General features: G+C 44.5%; 2 protein-coding genes across 3 annotated transcripts in view; one reads left to right on the top strand and one right to left on the bottom strand.

The window, feature by feature from the left end:
* Positions 1-8,563, top strand: part of utp18 (UTP18 small subunit processome component) — a 40,867-nt gene extending 32,304 nt beyond the window's left edge. The window contains exons 11-14 of one of the 2 annotated variants that reach the window (XM_068058585.1): positions 1,868-2,042; positions 5,355-5,497; positions 7,558-7,594; positions 8,323-8,563. In XM_068058585.1, the coding sequence (XP_067914686.1) occupies positions 1,868-2,042; positions 5,355-5,497; positions 7,558-7,582 (343 nt within the window). In that variant the 3' untranslated portion in view covers positions 7,583-7,594; positions 8,323-8,563. Of the gene's footprint in view, positions 1-1,867; positions 2,043-5,354; positions 5,498-7,557; positions 7,595-8,287 lie in introns of both variants that reach the window. The other variant, XM_068058586.1, reaches the window with a different exon arrangement.
* LOC137384470 (nucleoside diphosphate kinase) overlaps positions 1-19,457 on the bottom strand; it is a 423,199-nt gene that overhangs the window by 41,586 nt on the left and 362,156 nt on the right. The window lies entirely within an intron of this gene.

Here is a 19,457-nt window from a genome sequence, read left to right as displayed (position 1 = left end):
CAACCGACTCCTGCAATAGGGGCATTGCAACTGATCCTGCTAACGAGGATCATAACCGACTCCCGTAACAGGGACATGAGGTCTGTGTGCAATGAGTGTATTTGCACACTGTGCCGCTGTGAAAGCTCAGCTTAACTTCCTTAATGACTCTGGATGATAACACTTCCTCTCCAGCTCCTTGGTAATTGAGCAGTTAAGTAGTTTTTAAAATATATTGAAACCCGTCAAAACTATTCTGAATCCTAGCACTGAATTGCTTTTTGAGCTCTGACACACCCCAGTATTAGGTATTGTAGTGACAATTTGTGTTGAGAGATTGAGTTCTTTTTGTCCAATACCCTGGCCAGGCATAAATCACTCAACAGATTTAACTGTAAGCTTTCTTACAGGATCAGAAAACAGCCCCATAATCCCCCTTTAATCCATGGTGGATCCATTAGTTTGTGTTTATTGCTTTCAGTCCTTATAGTGGTGTTACCTGTGAGAGGATTACAATACAACCGATTGTTAGTCACTGAGCAGCACTGGGAAGCTCCCTCTTCCTGTTATTGCCCTTTGTGCAGTATGAGCTGGGGATTTTGTTTTACTTTTTCGGTCTCTAATCAGCTCGTTCTAACTCTGTGGTTACACATCTTTGCTTTAATTTACTTTGAAGATAAATAGCAATATCTGGCCATCCCGCCTCCCACCTCCTTATCGCAGCCCTTTTGTAAATGAAGTGATTGTAGTACTCACTGCTTTACTTAAAGGTGGTGGCGGCTGCCAGGTGTGAACTGGTGACTTTCAGCTGTGCTTGTTACATGTGGAGAGCCTCAAGTGTTGACATTTGATGGTGAAGCTGAGGAGCCATCTATAATCACTACGTTTTCCCATGAGATTTGTGTTCTCGCCTACCGCCTTTACTAGAAAAGATGTATCACTTTTATATACTGTAGAATGGTTTAAATTAAAGCTATAAAAATTCATGGGAGTTAGATTTTTGTGGTAAATTAAAATTGGCATTTCAGGGCCTGCAGTCTGCACACACAGTAAGTATAGTCTTGTAGGTCACAAATGAGACAGTGGGTTTGCTGAGGAAAATAATGGGTTTTCAAGGGTGGTTCCAGGGTGCGACGCCGATCCCAGAGGTGCAATAATTATGTTCAGTCTGGCTCACCCTGTGAACTGCTCACCCTGTGGCAAATGCCTCATTCAATGTGGCTGTGGTCAGGAACTCACTGTGTGGGGTACGGTGGGTGCAAGTGCTCCTCCTGTCAACTTGTCTGCTGTCCAGGATGGCCCGAGGCAGTGCTGCCAGCTCGTGAGGATACCATGGAATTCTTCAAAGAGTTCTCCTGATGTCCTAATCAACATTCCTTCCTCATCTAACAGGTTCCTAAAGCTTTCCAATGCTTGGGGTTTTCCTTGCCCTCCTGTCTTGATTTGTTGGAGACTAACTGATAGAGATTGATCGTTAGGATTGGTCAACAAATCTATAATTATTGTATCATGTGACTGTCAGGATGGTGGAAAGTAGACTAGATGGATCTTGGTCTTTTTTCATCAAACGTTTCCTGTGATCCTAACAATGAAAAGCAGCCTGTTGGGCATTGAACTCGTTTACTGTTTCTGGGATCTTGCCATGTGCAAATTGGATTACTATGTTGACTATGTAATAATGGTCACTGTGCTTCAAAGCAATTCCTTGTATGTGAAGTTCTTTGGTGTGTTCTAAGAGATGTGATGGGATGCTTCCCCTCCCTCCCTTGTTACTACATAACCACAGGCCCCTTCCATCCCAGCACTCTGGTGTAGTTTGGGTTAATGTTCCTTTTAAGTTAACCGCTCTTTAATAAAATGTTACATTTTTCTTTGCTTTCTCCGGCAGGTCCAGTTCTGGAATTGTGAACGTTTACTCACGAGATACCTGCCAACACCAAACTAACCCTAAACCTGTGAAAGCCATCAGGAACCTGGTTACCACAGCAACGTCACTGGCCTTTAATCCAACAACAGAGATCTTGGCGATTGCTTCCAATGCCACAGATGACGCGGTCAAGATGGTAGGTGGTATTTCTGGGCACGTCCAGAATAGAGGACAGCATTGGCAATTAGTTCTGAAGCAACGTCATTAGAGGAACTGGATGCTTCCCCTCCCTCCCTTGTACTCTTCTATGTGTTTACTGTACAAAACAACCATCCAACACACTCCTCTCTTCCTCTGGTTCCAACATCACTCATTGGTTTATTTCAAAACTGTAGGTTACAGGTATAATCTAGTTGCTAATAAATCCAGTAGAGAAGTCAGGAGAATCATCTTTACCCAGAGAATGTGGAACTTGTTACCACAGGGAGTGGTTGAGGTGAATAGTATAGATGTATTTAAGGGGAAGCTAGATAAACACATAAAGCAAAAAGGAATAAAGGGGTATGTTGATGGGGTGGGAGGAGACCTGTGTGAAGCGTAAACACTTGCGTAGACCTTTTGGGGTGAATGGCCTGTTTCTGTGCAGTACATTCTTTGTAAAACAATTTAGGGAACCTCTCTTTCAGAAAGACCTGCATAGAGGCCACGTGATAGGCTTGGTGTCAAGATAAAGTAACAAATGATGTTCGAGCCAGAGCAAAGTGAGTGTGATAGTTGGGCTTGACTTGCTGATATTTTGAATGCTGAGTCACATTGTGCAGTTCTGTGACTGACTGCAGGAGCCTTCCTTTAAGCCTAACTTGTACTGGGGGAAGCTTTCTGGGTACAGGTTGCTATCTAGTTCCTCACCTGGATGTCCTTGGGTGGAAAGGTGACCCACCTTCCACTTCACCTTCTCTCAGTCTTTTGTTTCCTTCAACTAAATTAATGAAACTTGGGGAGGGAGATAGAGCGGATTGTAAGCGGTAGTTCAGAGACATCTGGTGAAAGAGTTGAAGCACAGCCAGTACTGTCAGAGGTTGCTGAGTAAGGGTTTATTCCCCATCACTTTGTCTCCTCCGCCCCTTATCCTAACATACGTCAGGGTTTCCGGTTAATTCAGTGCCAGCAACCAGCTGCTCAAATACTTTGGCCGAGTAGCTGCTGTTCATGTGTGAAAACTGATGGTGTGAATTGGGGAGGGGTGTTGGCATCAATGTTCCCTCTAAGCTGCACGGGTACGTGGCCACATGCTGTGCACCAGACTGTGCACAACTAACGTGGTTCCCTGTAAGATGCACGGCCGCACTGCATTCTTAAAGGGACTGCACCGTGCAACAAACAGGCATTTCATGATAAAGAAAAACTAGAGGGATCATTGGTTGGTATCCCAGCCAAGCCCAACCCTTTCCTCATTGCACCCTTCCTGGTATCCCAGCCAAGCCCAACCCTTTCCTCATTGCACCCTTCCTGGTATCCCAGCCAAGCCCAACCCTTTCCTCACTGCACCCTTCCTGGTATCCCAGCCAAGCCCAACCCTTTCCTCATTGCACCCTTCCCTTAATCCCAGCCGAGCCCAACCCTTTCCTCATTGCACACATCCTGCAAGATAATGGTCTGGAATCCTGGCCAATTCTCCTCAGTTTATTGAAGCACTGCAACCATTGCTGTGATGAGAACAGCTAACATAGTACAATCAAAAATCAAACTGCAACCTTCTTGGTTTGCCTGGTTCACAGGAACAGGAGGAGGTCATTCAGTCCCTCGAGTGTGTTCTGCCATTCTATTAGATCACGGCCGATCTGTATCAACTCCATTTACCTGCCTTTGCTTCATATTCCTTGAAACAGTATCCAACAAAAATCTATCAGTCTCAGTTTTGAAATTTTCAATTGCCCCCCCCCCCCCCCAGCCTGGGGGAGAAAGTTCCAGATTTTGTGTGAAGAAGCATTTCCTGACATCATCCCTGAATAGCCTGGCTCTAATTTTAAGGTTTTGCTCCTGTCCTCTGGATTCCACCCACCAGAGGAAATAGTTTCTCTCTCTTTACGCAATTAAATCCTTCAATCATCTTAAACACCTTAATTAGATCACCCCTTAATCTGTTATACTTGAGGGACACGAGCCTCAGTTCCACACTGGGCAGTTCATTTACCACTGAACTATTGTAGCTGTGTGATGTGTCCTTGAAATAAACAAGTCTCACTAAGAGAAAGTTATTGAGCTTAAACCTTTTTCATCCCTGTCTGTGTTCTCTGATTAATGGAACCTTTCAATATTCTGCTCAGTTAGCTTTGTTGAGTCCAGTTAAGTGAGGGACTGACTTACACACAAGTTAATTTTTAATCAGCTATGGTAGTCTGCCTTCAGTCAAACAGGAATCATCATGACCCCAGGTTGGGATCCTGAGCGTTTGTTATGCAATTATGCTAAGTGTAGCCAGGATAAACCAGAGGAAAAATGGAACATTCAGGGATAAAATTGTAATTGCGTTTTCTATTAACATTTTTTAATAATGCAGTGTTGGAGTGCAAAGCTGCTCCTGCAGCTACTGAGGAGATGTGTTCTCACTTTGAACTTTAAATAACAGTGCAGCTGTTTCAGTCATGGCTGGCATCTTCTCTGTTACCAAGATGTGCCTGGGATTGTTGAGCAGGAGTTTGCCTGGTGCTGAGTATTGGCAGATCCAGGGCTGCTTCCCTCAGTCAGAGCTGGGCAGAGGCTGTGGGATCTCGCAGTGATTAGAGAGGACAACCACGACTGAGTGGTCCCAGTGCCTCTCAGTAGCTGCCTTTGTGGGATGGGAATCATGTGCCCAGCCCCTCAGCGAGCAAATGCATGAGGAAAACACTAAACTATCCATCCACGTATAAAAATGTCCAGCACGTCCGCCACACTTGAAGGTGTAGCCACTGTGAAGTATTCAGGTTTATACCCCATTCGCCTCAGATAGTTTATTTATAAAATAGCAATGAATCAGAACTGGACATTCAGGAACTCTACCAAATAAGTAGCATGAAAGAGTAAGCTAGAAATCCATGCATTTCCTGCTGTTTTCTACTGACCTTAATACCAGCCTCTTCCCCATGGGAAGGAGCTGGAGATTTACAAGCAGTCGCCAATGTGTGAAAATGTCCCTGAGCAGCAGCAGTTAGGCCGTGATTGTTTTACAGAGGAAACACTTCCCCTAACAAGGGATGGGCCATGTTAAACACAGCTCCACGTCAACAACTAAAACTCGCCAAGAGTATTCCAGACTCCGAGCTACTCATGTGCAACTCCCGGAAGATCAGCCAGTATCCCGTAAAAATAAACGCCGCTCTCGGGGTGCAGAGTTGCGGTTATTTGAGCTGCACAGTAAGGATTACGTGCTCTGCAATTATACGAAGTTTCTGTTCAGCAGGACAGCTGATAATATTTGAACCCCAGTATTTTATTTTTACTAATAATTCTGTATCCTGTCCTGCAGATCCACATCCCGTCCTTCACAGCATTCTCCAATTTCCCAGTGTTTGGCCAGAAGATCATTCGCCTGGCACAGGAAATGGACTTCTCCCCCAGGAGTGGCTTCTTCTCCATAGCTACGAACCGAGGCCGAGCCTTGCTGTACAGGTGTGTTTAACATACAGCTCACAACACTGATCAAGGCCATTTGTATGTGTGCAGGCCGTCTGGACATTTTGTAGCTGGTATTTGGGTCATGCATTGGTCCTTATTTCTCGTGTATTCCTTGGGGGCAGGGTGGTTTGGAGGTTAACGCACTGTCCTTTCATGCCTCTTTCCTGCATTGTAGTCTACTCTGATGGCCTGACACTCCCTCTCCCCTCAAGCTGCTGGTTCATGATACACTGTGGCGCATGGAGCCCCCCAGTACTTTCCTACAGCTGCCTATTTCTGCTGTAGGTCTGTCTGTGAGGATCCTGTCCTCACGTGATGCCCACACACGTGAGCTGTAAACAGGAGTTATCACAGAGCATATAGGACCAGGAATCTTGGCTGTTCAACTCCCTCCACAGTCCAACTCCTCTACCATCGGTCTGCCTGAGGATTTTGAATTTTTATTTTCCTTTCTCTCCAGCTCTGTGTATTTCTCTGTCTCTATATCTATCTATTTTTCAGTATCTGTTTTTCTGTCTATTTATCTATATCTCTGTATATTTTTCTGTAGCTTTATCTGTCTCTCTCTTTATCTCTGTGCATCTATCTGTCTTTATCTCACTCCATCTGTCGCTATCTCTCCCTCTCTCTGTATCTCTCTCTCACCCTCTGAATCATGGGAACAACATCAGTGTGACTTTAACTGCGTTACTGAATGGGAGCGTGTGGTTCGTGTCGTTGGTTTAACAACAGTTTTTGTTGCGGGGTGGAGATTGTGCTTTTAGCAGCCCTCCTTGCTTCTATTCATTCCATGTTAGCTGACCTCCGAATGCCCCAGAGCACAGATCTCAATGTGTGATCTTTAGCGCCAGTCTTCAGATTACCCATCAAAGCGACTTCAGTATCTGCAATGCAAAGAGTGGGTCTTCTGCCTCGGCTTTCCGCTTCTTCCCCAGTAAAACCACGGGAAGAGGGAATGGAGGATTGAGAACCGGATTGAAGGGTGAAATCTGTACGCAGCCATTTCTGCTTATTCATACTGTGTTACCTATTCTTTTGTGAATTTACTGTTCATCGAGGTGAGGAGGGCTTTGCACTGGAAAATGAAACTCCTCTCACTGTTGCGGTACAGCATTGATTCAGAATAAAGCTCCCTCCACACTGTCCCTGGAACTTAGGAGAGTGCCTTTAGTGTACCAGTGTCCTATTTCACACATCATGACTTCTCATGACCTTTGAGTGATGATGTTCAGTACCGAATTTCTCCTAATCTTTTCGGGTTTCTGAGGCAGCTCCCCGAAGAGAGATAGCTGAGAATCGAAGGTGCAATGCATGCTTCATGTGCCCTTTGATGGCCTATGTGATAATTCTAATCCAGTCTGTCGGTCCCTTCACTGTTTCCAAGTTAATGTTCAGAGGTTGAAGCACAAATGATCTGTGGAATTAACTTTTTAATTTCACTGATCTGTGAACGGCCTCTCCATATGGGGCGGAATCATGGACATCTACTTATATAGAACAAAAACTGTGTCCAGCTCAGAGAGCAATGGAAAGGCAAATGTTACACATCTCCATTCGTGATAAAATCGGAGTTACGGACATCATTCAGAAGATAAAAGAAGCCAAATGGAGATGGGTTTGGCATGTGTCTCAAAAAAATGAAAACAGGTGGACAAAAAGACTAGTGGAGTGGCAGTCAAGAGCAAGATAAAGGAGAAGGGGGAGACCAAGAAGAAGATGGCGAAACAGAAAATAGGAGTAGGAGTAGGCCATTCGGCCCTTCAGGCCTGCTCCGCCGTTCAAAAAAGATCATGGCTGACCGTCCAATTCAGCGCCCTGTTTCCGCATTCTCCCCAGATGACATAATATCATACCTAGCAAGGGATAGAGAGAAGTGGAAAAGGTATCAGGAGAGTTACATTCTACAGTGGATGAACACAACCTAAATGATGATGTTGATGAATCTGTGAAAGGAGATTAGTCAAAAGTTTAAAGGGTCCAGAAGGTTACTGTTCTAAATATTTCCAGTGTCCTGTTGTTCTACCCAATTCCTAAATGATTTGTTCTCCTCCTAGGGTGAAGCACTATGCTGACTTCTAATCTGCGACTTTGGTGAGTGAACTACCATCTGTGTTTCCTGTTGTTGCTACCGTGTGTGTGTGGGCATGTGTGTGTGGGTGTGTGTAAATGTGAGCGTGCATGCATGGGGCTGTGTGTGGTGTGTGTGTGTGGGGGGGTGGGCGGTGTGAGTTGGGTGTGTGTGTGTGTGTGTGTGTGTGTGTGGTCAATGGGAAGGATGCTGAAAGGGAGCGTGGCTCAAAGTCTCACCAATTCCCCAACTCCCTCTCCCTCTGAGGGCGGCTCCTCAATGTAGCTGCAGGATCAGTGAATTTATAGTTTTCTTTAAACCAGCTGGTGATAAATCATGGGGTTTATCCCCTCCAGTTGCCCCCATCACAAATGACCGGCCATAACCAAAACTGCAAAGCTCTCATTGTATGTATAGGTCATACCCTGTCCCACCTACACACATAAAAGAATGATGCAGCAGAGAAGGAGGCCATTTGGCCCATCATGCCTTTTCCTGCTCTTTGAAAGAGCTATCCCATTAGTCCCACTCCCCTGCTCATTCCCCTCTAACCTGTAAATCCCTTTTGAAAGTTACTTTTGAATCTGCTTCCACTGCCCTTTCAGGCAGCGCATTCCAGATCACAACAATTTGCATAAAAATTGCACAACACTCCTTCTCACTGACAGGTTGAAAACATTAATGAGGTATCTCCTGAAATTGTTTCTTGTCTTTAGAAGAAAACTTCTCTTTTGGACTTTTATCTTTCCAGACGGCTCCTGCACGGATTCAACCATCGCTTTTTACGTAGCACTGCAGGTTGGAGAGCAATCTCATCAGTCGGATCATCGTGCACAGGGGCAGCTTATCGCTCGGTCTGTGAGGCAGTCCGAGCATTTCAGAAAGAAATGGAACCCTTTGTTTCTATGAAATGAATTGATGGTGTGTAATGGAGTTTTAGTTTTAGTCCTGTCCCGACCCTTTCTATATAATAAATGGAATGTGTAAATACACCTGCGCTGTTGGTATTTATGCACTGAGGTTGTGCAGGTTCTAATAAAAGCCCAGCACTGGGAGTGATGGGGCTGGTACTGAGTCTCTGTTCAAAGCCCATGTCCTTGTGAAGTTAATGGCCCCTTCACATGATCGGCAAATTCCATGGGACTATGGCTCTGGGCAGAGCCCTTACTTGACGGGACCATGGATCTGATAATCGGGAGCATGGGCACTCTGCATTTTCCATAAAACAGGAGTGTGTGGATTGGATGGTGAAAACTGCACTCAGTTTTCTGATCTGGTCTGTCATTGGGTAAACATTTGTGCAGAGTCTTGCATAACTGAATTTGACCTGATGGGAGACCGGTTCTGCTCCCATTACATTCCCAATGGGATACCATTCCCATTATATTCCTGAAGGGAGACAAGTTCTCCTCCCATTATATGAGTGGTCTGTGACTGAGTGTTTGTACTCTTAACACTGAACACTGTATCTCACTGTAGAGACTTGCCTGAAGCTGCTGCACTAAACACAGCCCCAAATATCAGCAAGAACACTCCTATTAAACAATGTTCCGTGGATTTATTAATGGCAACCATTTAAAATCTGTCACCATTTAATTAAAACTGATATTAACATATTATAATTCATTCCAAAGAACATTCATATATATTTAATTAATGCCACGTCACATTTAATCTAAATGCTTGGCAATTTAATCAATGCAATTAAAATGACAACCCATCATTTAAGAGATAATTTAAAAGCAGAGAGAGATGTTTGCACTCTGTTCTAATCGGATCACTGCTGACAATGTAAAATCACAGAAGTCGGATTTAATTGCATGGAAATCCTCCAAATCTTTACGATTTTATATAGTATTAAACGACATTGATAAGATCAGAATACACTGCACAGAATCCCAATCACACACCAAATACAAGTCTTTTTAAAATTTAATTCAACTTGCTTACCTCATTGTTAAAAAGATGAAACTTTTTCGTTGTAGCGTGATATGTCAGCACTATTTATATTACATGTTATTATAAACTTGGATGTTCCAGATCTGATTTCAATACATTGTACATATACAATAAAGTAGTCAGCGATCAATGGAACAGAGGAATTGCACAGTCATGTGTAGGTATCTCAATCTGAGCAATGGAAGAGGGGATCCTCCAGTATTATGTCAGCTGTGGCTCAGGGGATAGCAAGTTCCACTCCAGAGATTTTTAGATTTTTTTTTAGATTTAGATTTAGAGATACAGCACTGAAACAGGCCCTTCAGCCCACCGTGTCTGTGCCGACCATTAACCACCTATTTATACTAATCCTACACTAATCCCATATTCCTACCACATCCTCACCTGTCCCTATATTCCCCTACCACCTACCTATACTAGGGGCTATTTATAATGGCCAATTTACCTATCAACCTGCAAGTCTTTTGGCTGTGGGAGGAAACCGGAGCACCTGGAGGAAACCCACGCAGACACAGGGAGAACTTGCAAACTCCACACAGGCAGTACCCGGAATTGAACCCGGGTCGCTGGAGCTGTGAGGCTGCGGTGTTAACCACTGCGCCACTGTGCCGCACAAAATTTAGGCTGACACTCCTTATGCAGTACTGAGGGAGTGCTCCTGTTGGCGATGCTGTCCTTCGGATGAGATGTTAAACCTAAACCCTGTCTACTCTCTCGGGTGGATGTAGAAGATCCCATGGCACTAATTCGAGGAAGAGCAGGGGTGTTCTCCCTGGTATCCTGGCCAATATTTATCCCTCAATCAATATTACTAAAAAGAACCTATATGGTTGTTATCACATTGCTGTTTCGGCGAGCTTGCTCTGCGCAAATTGGCTGCCATGTTTCTGACATTACACTGACTACAGTTCAAAAAATACTTCATCGGCTGTAATGCACTGAGGTTGTGAAAGGCGCTATAGCAATGCAAGTCTTTCTGTCTGTCTTCTGTTTCTAAAGCTTCTCCTTTCTTACTGTTGGTGGTTGCTTCAGTGTGAGCTGTAAAGGAAGAACTTGCATGCATCTTTAACGTATCAAAACTTCCCAAGGTGCTCCACAGAAGAGTTATCAGACAAAATTTGATACTGAGCCACATAAGAGGAGATATGAATGCAGGAAGCTTGGTCAAATAGGTAGGTTTTAAGGAGTGTCTTAAATGAGGAGAGAGAGGCAGAGCAGTATAGGAAAGAAATTCCAGAGCTTAGGGTCTAGGCAACATAAGGCATAGCCATCAATGGTGGAGCAGTTAAAATTGGGTATGTGCAAAAGGCCAGAATTGGAGGAGTACAGAGATCTCAAAGGGCTGTGGGGCTGGAGGAGATTACAGAGAGGAAGGGCAAGGCTATGGAGGGAATTGAAAACAAGGATGATAAGTTTAAAATGGAGGTCAGCGAGTACAGTATGATGGGTGAAAAGGACTTGGTGCGAGGTAGGATATGGGCAGCAGAGTTTTGGATGTGCTCAAGTTTATGGAAGGTAGGAAATGGGAGGCCTGCCAGCCTTGTATTGGTATAATCAAGTCTAGAGGTAACAATCATGGATGAGGGTTTTAGCAGCAGATAGGCTGCAGCAGTGATGGTGACGGGTGATAATTGGGAGCCAGTGAAGTACTTTTAAAGTACAGTTCTTGAAAATGCATCAGCCAATGTACACATACCAAGCTCCCACAAACAGTGATATGATGATTTCATGATGTGAGTTGAGGGCAGGACACTGCGGAGAGGTCCCCTGCTCTTCAAAATAGTGCCATGGGATCTTTCATGTCCACCTTTGACGTGGCCTCGGTTCGATGTCTCATCTGAAAGATGGCACCTCCGACAGTGCAGCACTTCCTCAGTATTGCACTAAAAAACAAGTTAAATGGCCCAGGGGGTTAATTATGTCAAAAATGGGAGACTAAGAGATTGAAAAATGAAGTAAAATGTTGCAGAATGTGTGACTTGGCCAGTGCCATTTCTGTGTAATTGCGATTTTGTTCACCATTTATTTCTCCGGATTTTTTCTCCTTTAGCTTGTATCAGAGCAGCATTGCCAATGAATCCTTGATGGATTACAAGCAATTGGCTGATTTAGTACAGGCATTATCCTCCTGCTTTAATGTCTTGCTCTCCTGCTAGCTATAAACACACGCGCACGGACTTCTGAACTGTTAATAGCAGAGGCTCTGCCTCTACATCTTCCTCAATTGTGGAATCATGTTCCATGTTGAGTTTCACAATGGCATTTCTCTTTCAAGAGCAGACTGGAGAAGCTTTAACAATGGACGGGGCCTGTGTTCAGCGACAGACCTTCGCTGTAATCTCACTACTGGAAAGTGCATTAAAGAGCAGAATATCTGGTAATTATACAGTGTAATGAGTTAATTCTGCACTCAATTTCAAGCCTTTTCTCCCCCTCTCACCCCTGCATTTATATAGCACCTCAAACATAGTGAAATGTCCCAAGCCATTACACAGGATCGTCATCTGACAAAATTTGACATTGAGCTACATCATCAATGCTTTGGATTTGCATAGAATAAGGAGATGTTAGGACAGGTGACTTAAAGCTTGGCTAAAGAGTTAGGTTTTAAGGAGGATCTTAAAGGAGGAGAGAGAGGTGAAGGGATAGGGGAACTGGTTGGGTCAATGTGATGAGAGCTATTTGCTCACATGGAAGGGAAAAGCCAGTATGGATTTGGTTGTGCCAAATGGCCTGTGCTGTGTTGTAACGTGTATGTATGAATTCAGATGAATGAGCCAACTGTGGTTATTAAATTTTGCCACTAGATGGTGGTGGTGTATCAAATTTTCCAATGGGTTGGGCAGTAAACAGTACATTAAACTTTATTCATTCTCCAAGTGTGGGCATCGCTGGCCAGGCCAGCATTTATTGCCCATCCCTAGTTGCCTTTGAGAAGGTGGTGGTGAGCTGCCTTCTTGAACCGCTGCAGTCCATGTGGAGTAGGTACACCCACAGTGCTGTTAGGAAGGGAGTTCCAGGATTTTGACTCAGCGACTGAAGGAACGACGATATAGTTCCAAGTCAGGATGGTGTGTGATTTGGAGGGGAACTTGCAGGTGGTGGTGTTCCTATGCATTTGCTGCCCTTGCCCTTCTAGTTGGTAGAGCTCGCGGGTTTGGAAGGTGCTGTCTTAAGGAGCCTTGGTGCATTGCTGCAGTGCATCTTGTAGATGGTACACACTGCTGCCACTGTGCGTCGGTGGTGGAGGGAGTGAATGTTTGTAGATGGGGTGCCAATCAAGCGGGCTGCTTTGTCCTGGATGGTGTCGAGCTTCTTGAGTGTTGTTGGAGCTGCACACATCCAGGCAAGTGGAGAGTATTCCATCACACTCCTGACTTGTGCCTTGTAGATGGTGGACAGGCTTTGGGGAGTCAGGAGGTGAGTTACTCGCCTCGGGATTCCTAGCCTCTGACCTGCTCTTGTAGCCCAGGCATTGAGGCCTGGAACATGGACTTTTCTTATTTGCAAATGCCCAGTGTGATATAAAGCAGATCTTTAGAGAATCGTGCTGATCTGTACAATATGTGAGGTTTATTTTGTCTGGATTGTAACGATACTAACACTGCAGGCTGTGCTGTGATGAATCTGTCGATCTCTGTTTGACAAATCTCAGGAGTTTGCTGAGACAAGTATTTCACAGGCCCCACGGTCTAAAGTTGTTTGTACAAGAGACTGACTCCGAGGGTTCTGGTTATCCTGGATACCAGCTGGTAAATAGATGCAGTACATCACAGACTGCCTGCCTGCCTAGCGGGGAAATAAAGCTGCAACTGGAGAGATGTATTCGGAATCCTGGTAAAGAAAGAAACAACTTGAATTTCTTTAGCACCTTGCATGACCTCTGTATGTCCCAAAGTGCTTTACAGCCAATGTAATAGGCAGGCGTATGGCACAGGAGCAGGAGTAGACCATAGGGCCCATCGAGCTTGCTCCGCCATTCAAAACTATTATGACTGATCTGCTGCCTCAACTCTACTTTCCCACCCGCTCCCATATCCCTTGATTCCCTGAGAGATCAAAAATCTATCTATCTTAGCCTTAAATGTATTCAATGATGGAGCATCCACAACCCTCTGGGGTAGAGAATTCCAAAGATTCACAACCCTTTGAGTGAACAATTTTCTCCTCATCTCAGTCCTAAATGATCGGCTACTTTTATCCTGAGACTTTGCCCCATGTTTTAGATTCCCTGACCAGGGGAAACAATCTCTCAGCTTCTACCCTATCCAGCCCTTTTAGAATCTTAAATGTTTCAATGAGATCACCTCTCATTCTTCTGAACTCCAAAAAATATAAACCCAATTTACTCAGCCTCTCATCTTGGACAACCTTCTCATCCCAGGAACCAATTTAGTGAACTTTGCTGTACTGTCTCCAAGGCAAGTATATCCTTCCTTAAATGTGGAGACCAAAACTGCACACGGTATTCCAGATGTGGTCTTCTCAAAGCTCTGTGCAATTGTAGCCAAACTTCTTTATTCCTGTACTCCAGTCCCTCTTTGCAATAAAGGACAACATGCCATTTGCCTTCCTAATTGCTTGTTGTACCTGCATGCTAACTTTCTGTGCTCCTTGTACGAGTACACCCAAGTACCTCTGAATATCAACATTTAGATGCTTTACGCCTTTTAAAACATACTCTGCTTTTCTATTCTTACTACCAAAGTAAATAACCTCATACTTTCCTACGTTATACTTCATCTGCCACCTTGTTGCCCACTCACTTAACCTGTCTTTGCAGCCTCTCTGTGTCCTCCCTGCAGCTTACCTTTCCACCTAGCTTTGTATCGTCAGTAAACTTAGATACATTACGCTCTGTCTCTTCATCTTAAGTCATTAATATAGAGTGTAAATAGCTGAGGCCCCAGCACTGATCCTTGCTTCACTCCACTAGTTACAGACTGCCAACTTGAAAATGCCCCATTTATCCCTACTCTCTACTTCCTGTTTGTTAACCAATCCTCTATCTAAAATATCAGCCCCAACCTCATGAGCCCTTATCTTGTGTATTAACCTGTTGTGTGACACCTTATCGAATGTCATTTGGAAATCTAAATATACTACATCTACTGGGTCCCCTTTATCGACACTACCGGTTGCTTCCTCAGTGATGCATTTGCTACAACGTATGGGAGAGGGCAAACAAAGCAGTACAGTTGTAAAGGAGGTGCAGGTTCACAAATCTTTGGCAGGACAAGTTGAAAAGTCTGTTTTAAAAAAAGGAAATGGGATTCGTGGCTTTATTAATAGAAGTGTAGAGTATAAAAGCAAGGAAGTTATGCTAAAACTTTATAAAACACATGTTCAGCACCAAACTTTAGGAAGGATAGAATCATAGAAAGTTTAAGGCACAGAAAGAGGCCACTTGGCCCATCGTAGCTCTGCAGATTACGGCACTTGAGGTGCATTTCCAGACTCCAGTTGAATGAGTTGAGGGTTTCTGCCTCAACCACCCTCTCAGGCAGTGAGTTCCAGACCCCCACCACCCTCTGTGTGAAAAGGTTTTTCCTCATCTCTCTAATTTTTCTACCAATCACTTTAACTCTATGCCCCCTGGTCACTGACCTCTCTGCTAAGGTGAATAGACCCTTCACCTCCACTCTATCCAGGCCCCTTAAATATTTGTACATTGGATGCCAAGACCTTTAGACAGGATTCAGAGGTGATTTACTAGAATGGTTCAGGGATGAAGAACTTCAGCTAATGTGGAGAGACTGGAGAAGCGAGATTATTCTCCTGAGAACAGAGACGGTTAAGGGGGAGATTTAAAAGAGGTGCTCAAAATCATGAAGGGTTTTGATGGAGTAAATAAGGAGAAACTGTTTCCAGTGGCAGGAGGGTCGGTAACCAGAGAACACAGATTTAATTCAAAGCAAAATACTGCAGATGTTGGAAATCTGAAATATAAACAAGAAATACTGGAAATACTCAGCAGGTCTGGCAGCATCTGTGGGGAGAGAAACAGAGTTAACGTTTCAGGTCAGTGACCTTTCATCAGAACTGGCAAATAGAAGAAATGTAAAAGATTTTAAGCAAATAAAGTGGGGGTGGGGTAAGATATAACAAAAGAGGTGTTGATAGGACAGGGTCACAGAGAATAACTGACCAGAAGGTTTTGGAGCAAAGGCAAACAATATGTTAATGGTGTGTTGAAAGACAAAGCATTTGTACAGATAGGGTGTTGATGGACTGAAAACTGAATAGCCACAAGCACAAACATGAAAAAAATACAGTGGGTAGGCACAGTAGAAACAAACTGAACAAACTAAAATAAAATAAACACAAAAAGGAAAAAATAACTAAAAATAAAAGTAAAATGGGGGGCCCGTGATGTTCTGAAATGATTGAACTCAATGTTCAGTCCGGCAGGCTGTAGTGTGCCTAATCGGTAAATGAGATGTTGTTCCTCGAGCTTGCGTTGATGTTCACTGGAACACTGCAGCAATCCCCGGACAGAGATGTGAGCATGAGAGCAGGGGGTGTGTTGAAATTACCAGCAACAGAAGTTCGGGGCCATGCTTTCGGACAGCGGAGGTGTTCTGCAAAGCGGTCACCCAGTCTGTATTTGGTCCCCCCAGTGTAGAGGAGACCACAGTGTGAGCAGCGAATACATTATACTACATTGAATGAAGTACAAGTAAATCGCTCTTCACCTGAAAGGAGTGTTTGGTGCCTTGGATAGTGAGGATAGAGGAGGTAAATGGGCAGGTATTACACTTCCTGCGATTGCAGGGGAAGGGGATGAGGTGGTGGGGGTAATGGAGGAGTGGACCAGGGTGTTGCGGAGGGAATGATCCCTTCGAAATCCTGACGGGAAGGGAGGGGAAGATGCGTTTGGTAGTGGCATCACACTGGATGTGGCGGAAATGGCAGAGGATAATCCTTTGGATGTGGAGGCTGATAGGGTGGAAAGTGAGGACAAGGGGAACCCTGTCACGGTTCTGGGAGGGAGGGGAAGGGGTGAGGGTAGAGGTGCGGGAAATGGGCTGGACACGGTTGAGGGCCCTGTCAACCACAGTGGGGGGAATCCTCGGTTGAGGAAAAAGGAATACATATCAGAAGAGCTGTCATGGAAGGTAGCATCATCAGAGCAGATGCATCGGAGACGAAGAAACTGGGAGAATGGAATGGAGTCCTTACAGGAGGCAGGGTGTGAAGAAGTGTAGTCGAGGTAGCTGTGGGAGTCGATGGGCTTATAATGAATATTAGTGGACAGAGATGGAGACAGAGGGTCAGGGAAGGGAAGTGTCGGAGATGGACCATGTAAAGGTGAGAGAAGGGTGGAAATTAGAAGCAAAGTTGATAAAGTTTTCCAGTTCCAGGAGGGAGCAGGAAACGGCACCGATACAATCATCAATGTACCGGAAAAAGAGTTGGGGGATGGGGCCTGAGTAGAACTGGAACAAGGAATGTTCGACATATCCCACGGAAAGACAGGCATAACTAGGACCCATGAGGGTACCCATAGCAACACAGATTTAAGGTGTTGGGCAAAAGAACCAGAGGTGACATGAAGAAATTTTTTTTACACAGTGAGTTGTTGTGATCTGGAACGCGCTGCCTGAAAGGGCGGTGGAAACAGATTCAATAGTAACTTTCAAACAGGAATTGGATAAATGCTTCTGGTTCCCTACCTCCACCTCCCCTACCTTCCCTAAGCAAAGGCACTGAGGCCAGTGTTACAACTTGTGGTCCCAGCAAGCTCAGCACAGACCGCATGTTCCAGGCATAGGACCTTCAGCCCATCAAGCTCACCTATCCCTATTATTCTCCTTGCTGTATTACAAATAACCTTTAGTTGCCAGCAACCTATCCAAGTGAAATCCATTAAGATTCCTTCTTCCACCACCTGTGCCAGGGAGCTGTTCTAGAACTCACTGGCCTTTTAGTTGATGTAATTCTCCTGCATTTCCTGGTTTACTTTGATATCTTCAGTCTGTAGGTGTGAGGTCTTGTGCTGGTTTATATTGTTGAGCATCGCTGAGAGTGCAGCAGTGAAGATGCTGTGAACGATTGCTTGGCTCTTTGATTTGTGAGGCCTGGGTTGGGATGACCTCTCTCTCTCTCTCACTCTCACTGGGTGTTACAGAGGGGACTGGCACAGTACTGGCTCTGTTCTGTCCGTGAAGTTACATACAGCAAATCCTGTTAAAACACTTTCACGATTCCGAGGAATTGGAGAATAAAAGTGAATGGAGTGAAGTAGTGTGTAATTGTGATGGGTCAGGCGTTGATTTAACCTCTATAGAGCAAATGATCATCTGAGCCTGTGTCTGCCGTCTCACATAGTCCATACAGCCTGACAAATGATGCGGTTCTTTGAGCTAACAATCGACCTTTCTCTTCAACACTCTCCTGCTTAAGCTGCTGCTGAGAAGTTGGAAGCAGAAACACTCTCTGAAGAAATGAGAAACATTCCTTCAGTATTATTTCCTTGGGAATGCTGCAGGTGGAAAGATTTGGAAAAACTGTGCCCGCTGACCTGCAGTGGCTCCCGGTCTGGCAACACCTCAAATTTAAAATTCTCATCCTTGTTTTCAAAGTTCTCCATGGCCTCGCCCTTCCCTATCTCTGTAACCTCCTCCAGCCCCTCAAACCTCTGAGATCTCTGCATTCCTCCAATTCTGGCCTCTTGAGCAACCCCGATTTTAATCGCTCCACCATTGGTGGCCGTGCCTTCAGCTGTCTGGGCCCTAAGCTCTTGAATTCCCTCCCTAAACCTCTCCACCTCTCTCTCCTCCTTTCAGATGCTCCTTAAAAAACCTATCTTTTTGACCAAACATTTGCTCGCCTGTCTAAATACCTCCTGACGTGTTCGGTGTCAATTTATGTTTGATAACACTTCTGGGACATTTTACTATGTTAAAGGTGCTATCTAAATGCAAGATGTTGTTGTTCCTGCAGTCATTCGAGCCTCCGAAACCCATGCCCCTGTTGTCTCTGTCTAAAACCCTCTTAAATTCACTTTGATCGAGGCTGTGCCAGGAGTTGGCAAAATGCTGAATCCAGCGATTGATGTTTGTCATCATTGGGGGATTTTTAAAAGCAAAATGTTTAGCATTTCTTTTCCCAAGAAATGCAGGAGAGACTCGTGACATTTGTTAGCAAAAGGCTTAAGATCAGCTGATTGGCTGGATCGTGGATTGATGGGGATCTCTGTGTGGATCACTGATTGGCTGGATCGTGGATTGATGGGGATCTCTGTGTGGATCACTGATTGGCTGGATCTTGGATTGATGGGGATCTCTGTGTGGATCACTGATTGGCTGGATCTTGGATTGATGGGGATCTCTGTGTGGATCACTGATTGGCTGGATCTTGGATTGATGAGGATCTCTGTGTGGATCACTAATTGGGTGGGCAATCACTGACAAGAAACAGAGAAACTAATAGAGAAAAATACAAGAAAGATAAAAAGAAAGAAAAATACAGAAAAAGAATGATCAAAAAGATAAATAGTCAGAGAAAAAGACAAAACAACTTGAATAGACAGATAGAGAAAGCAGACAGAGAACAGAAAGTGAAAAATAGTGAGAAAGTGATAGAAACATGAATAGCAACAGAGTCAGGATGAGAGAGAGAGAGAGAGAGCAAGAACCCTGTGCCTCACATATTTTCAAAACTTTTAATAAATCATTTTTCACGCAGTCTCAATAATCCCACCTGACCCCGGAATCAGACCGAGCACCAAAGAGGCTGTCCAATCGATAGAGACACTGCAAGCTCCAAGAACATCTGAACTTTTTGCAGGCAATGCTGAGCTGGAAGTTGTAGTGTTGCAGTATTTTGAAATTGCATTGTGTACTCTGCAGGCTGCTGTAGAACACACTTGCCAGCAAAGGGAAAGTGAAATTAAAACAGAATAAAGAAGAAGCCTTTGTGTTC

The sequence above is a fragment of the Heterodontus francisci genome, chromosome 26 (assembly GCF_036365525.1).
Source record: "Heterodontus francisci isolate sHetFra1 chromosome 26, sHetFra1.hap1, whole genome shotgun sequence".
Lineage (NCBI taxonomy): Eukaryota > Metazoa > Chordata > Chondrichthyes > Heterodontiformes > Heterodontidae > Heterodontus > Heterodontus francisci.
Note: the sequence above shows the minus strand (reverse complement) of the source record. Positions and strands in the feature narration are given on the sequence as shown.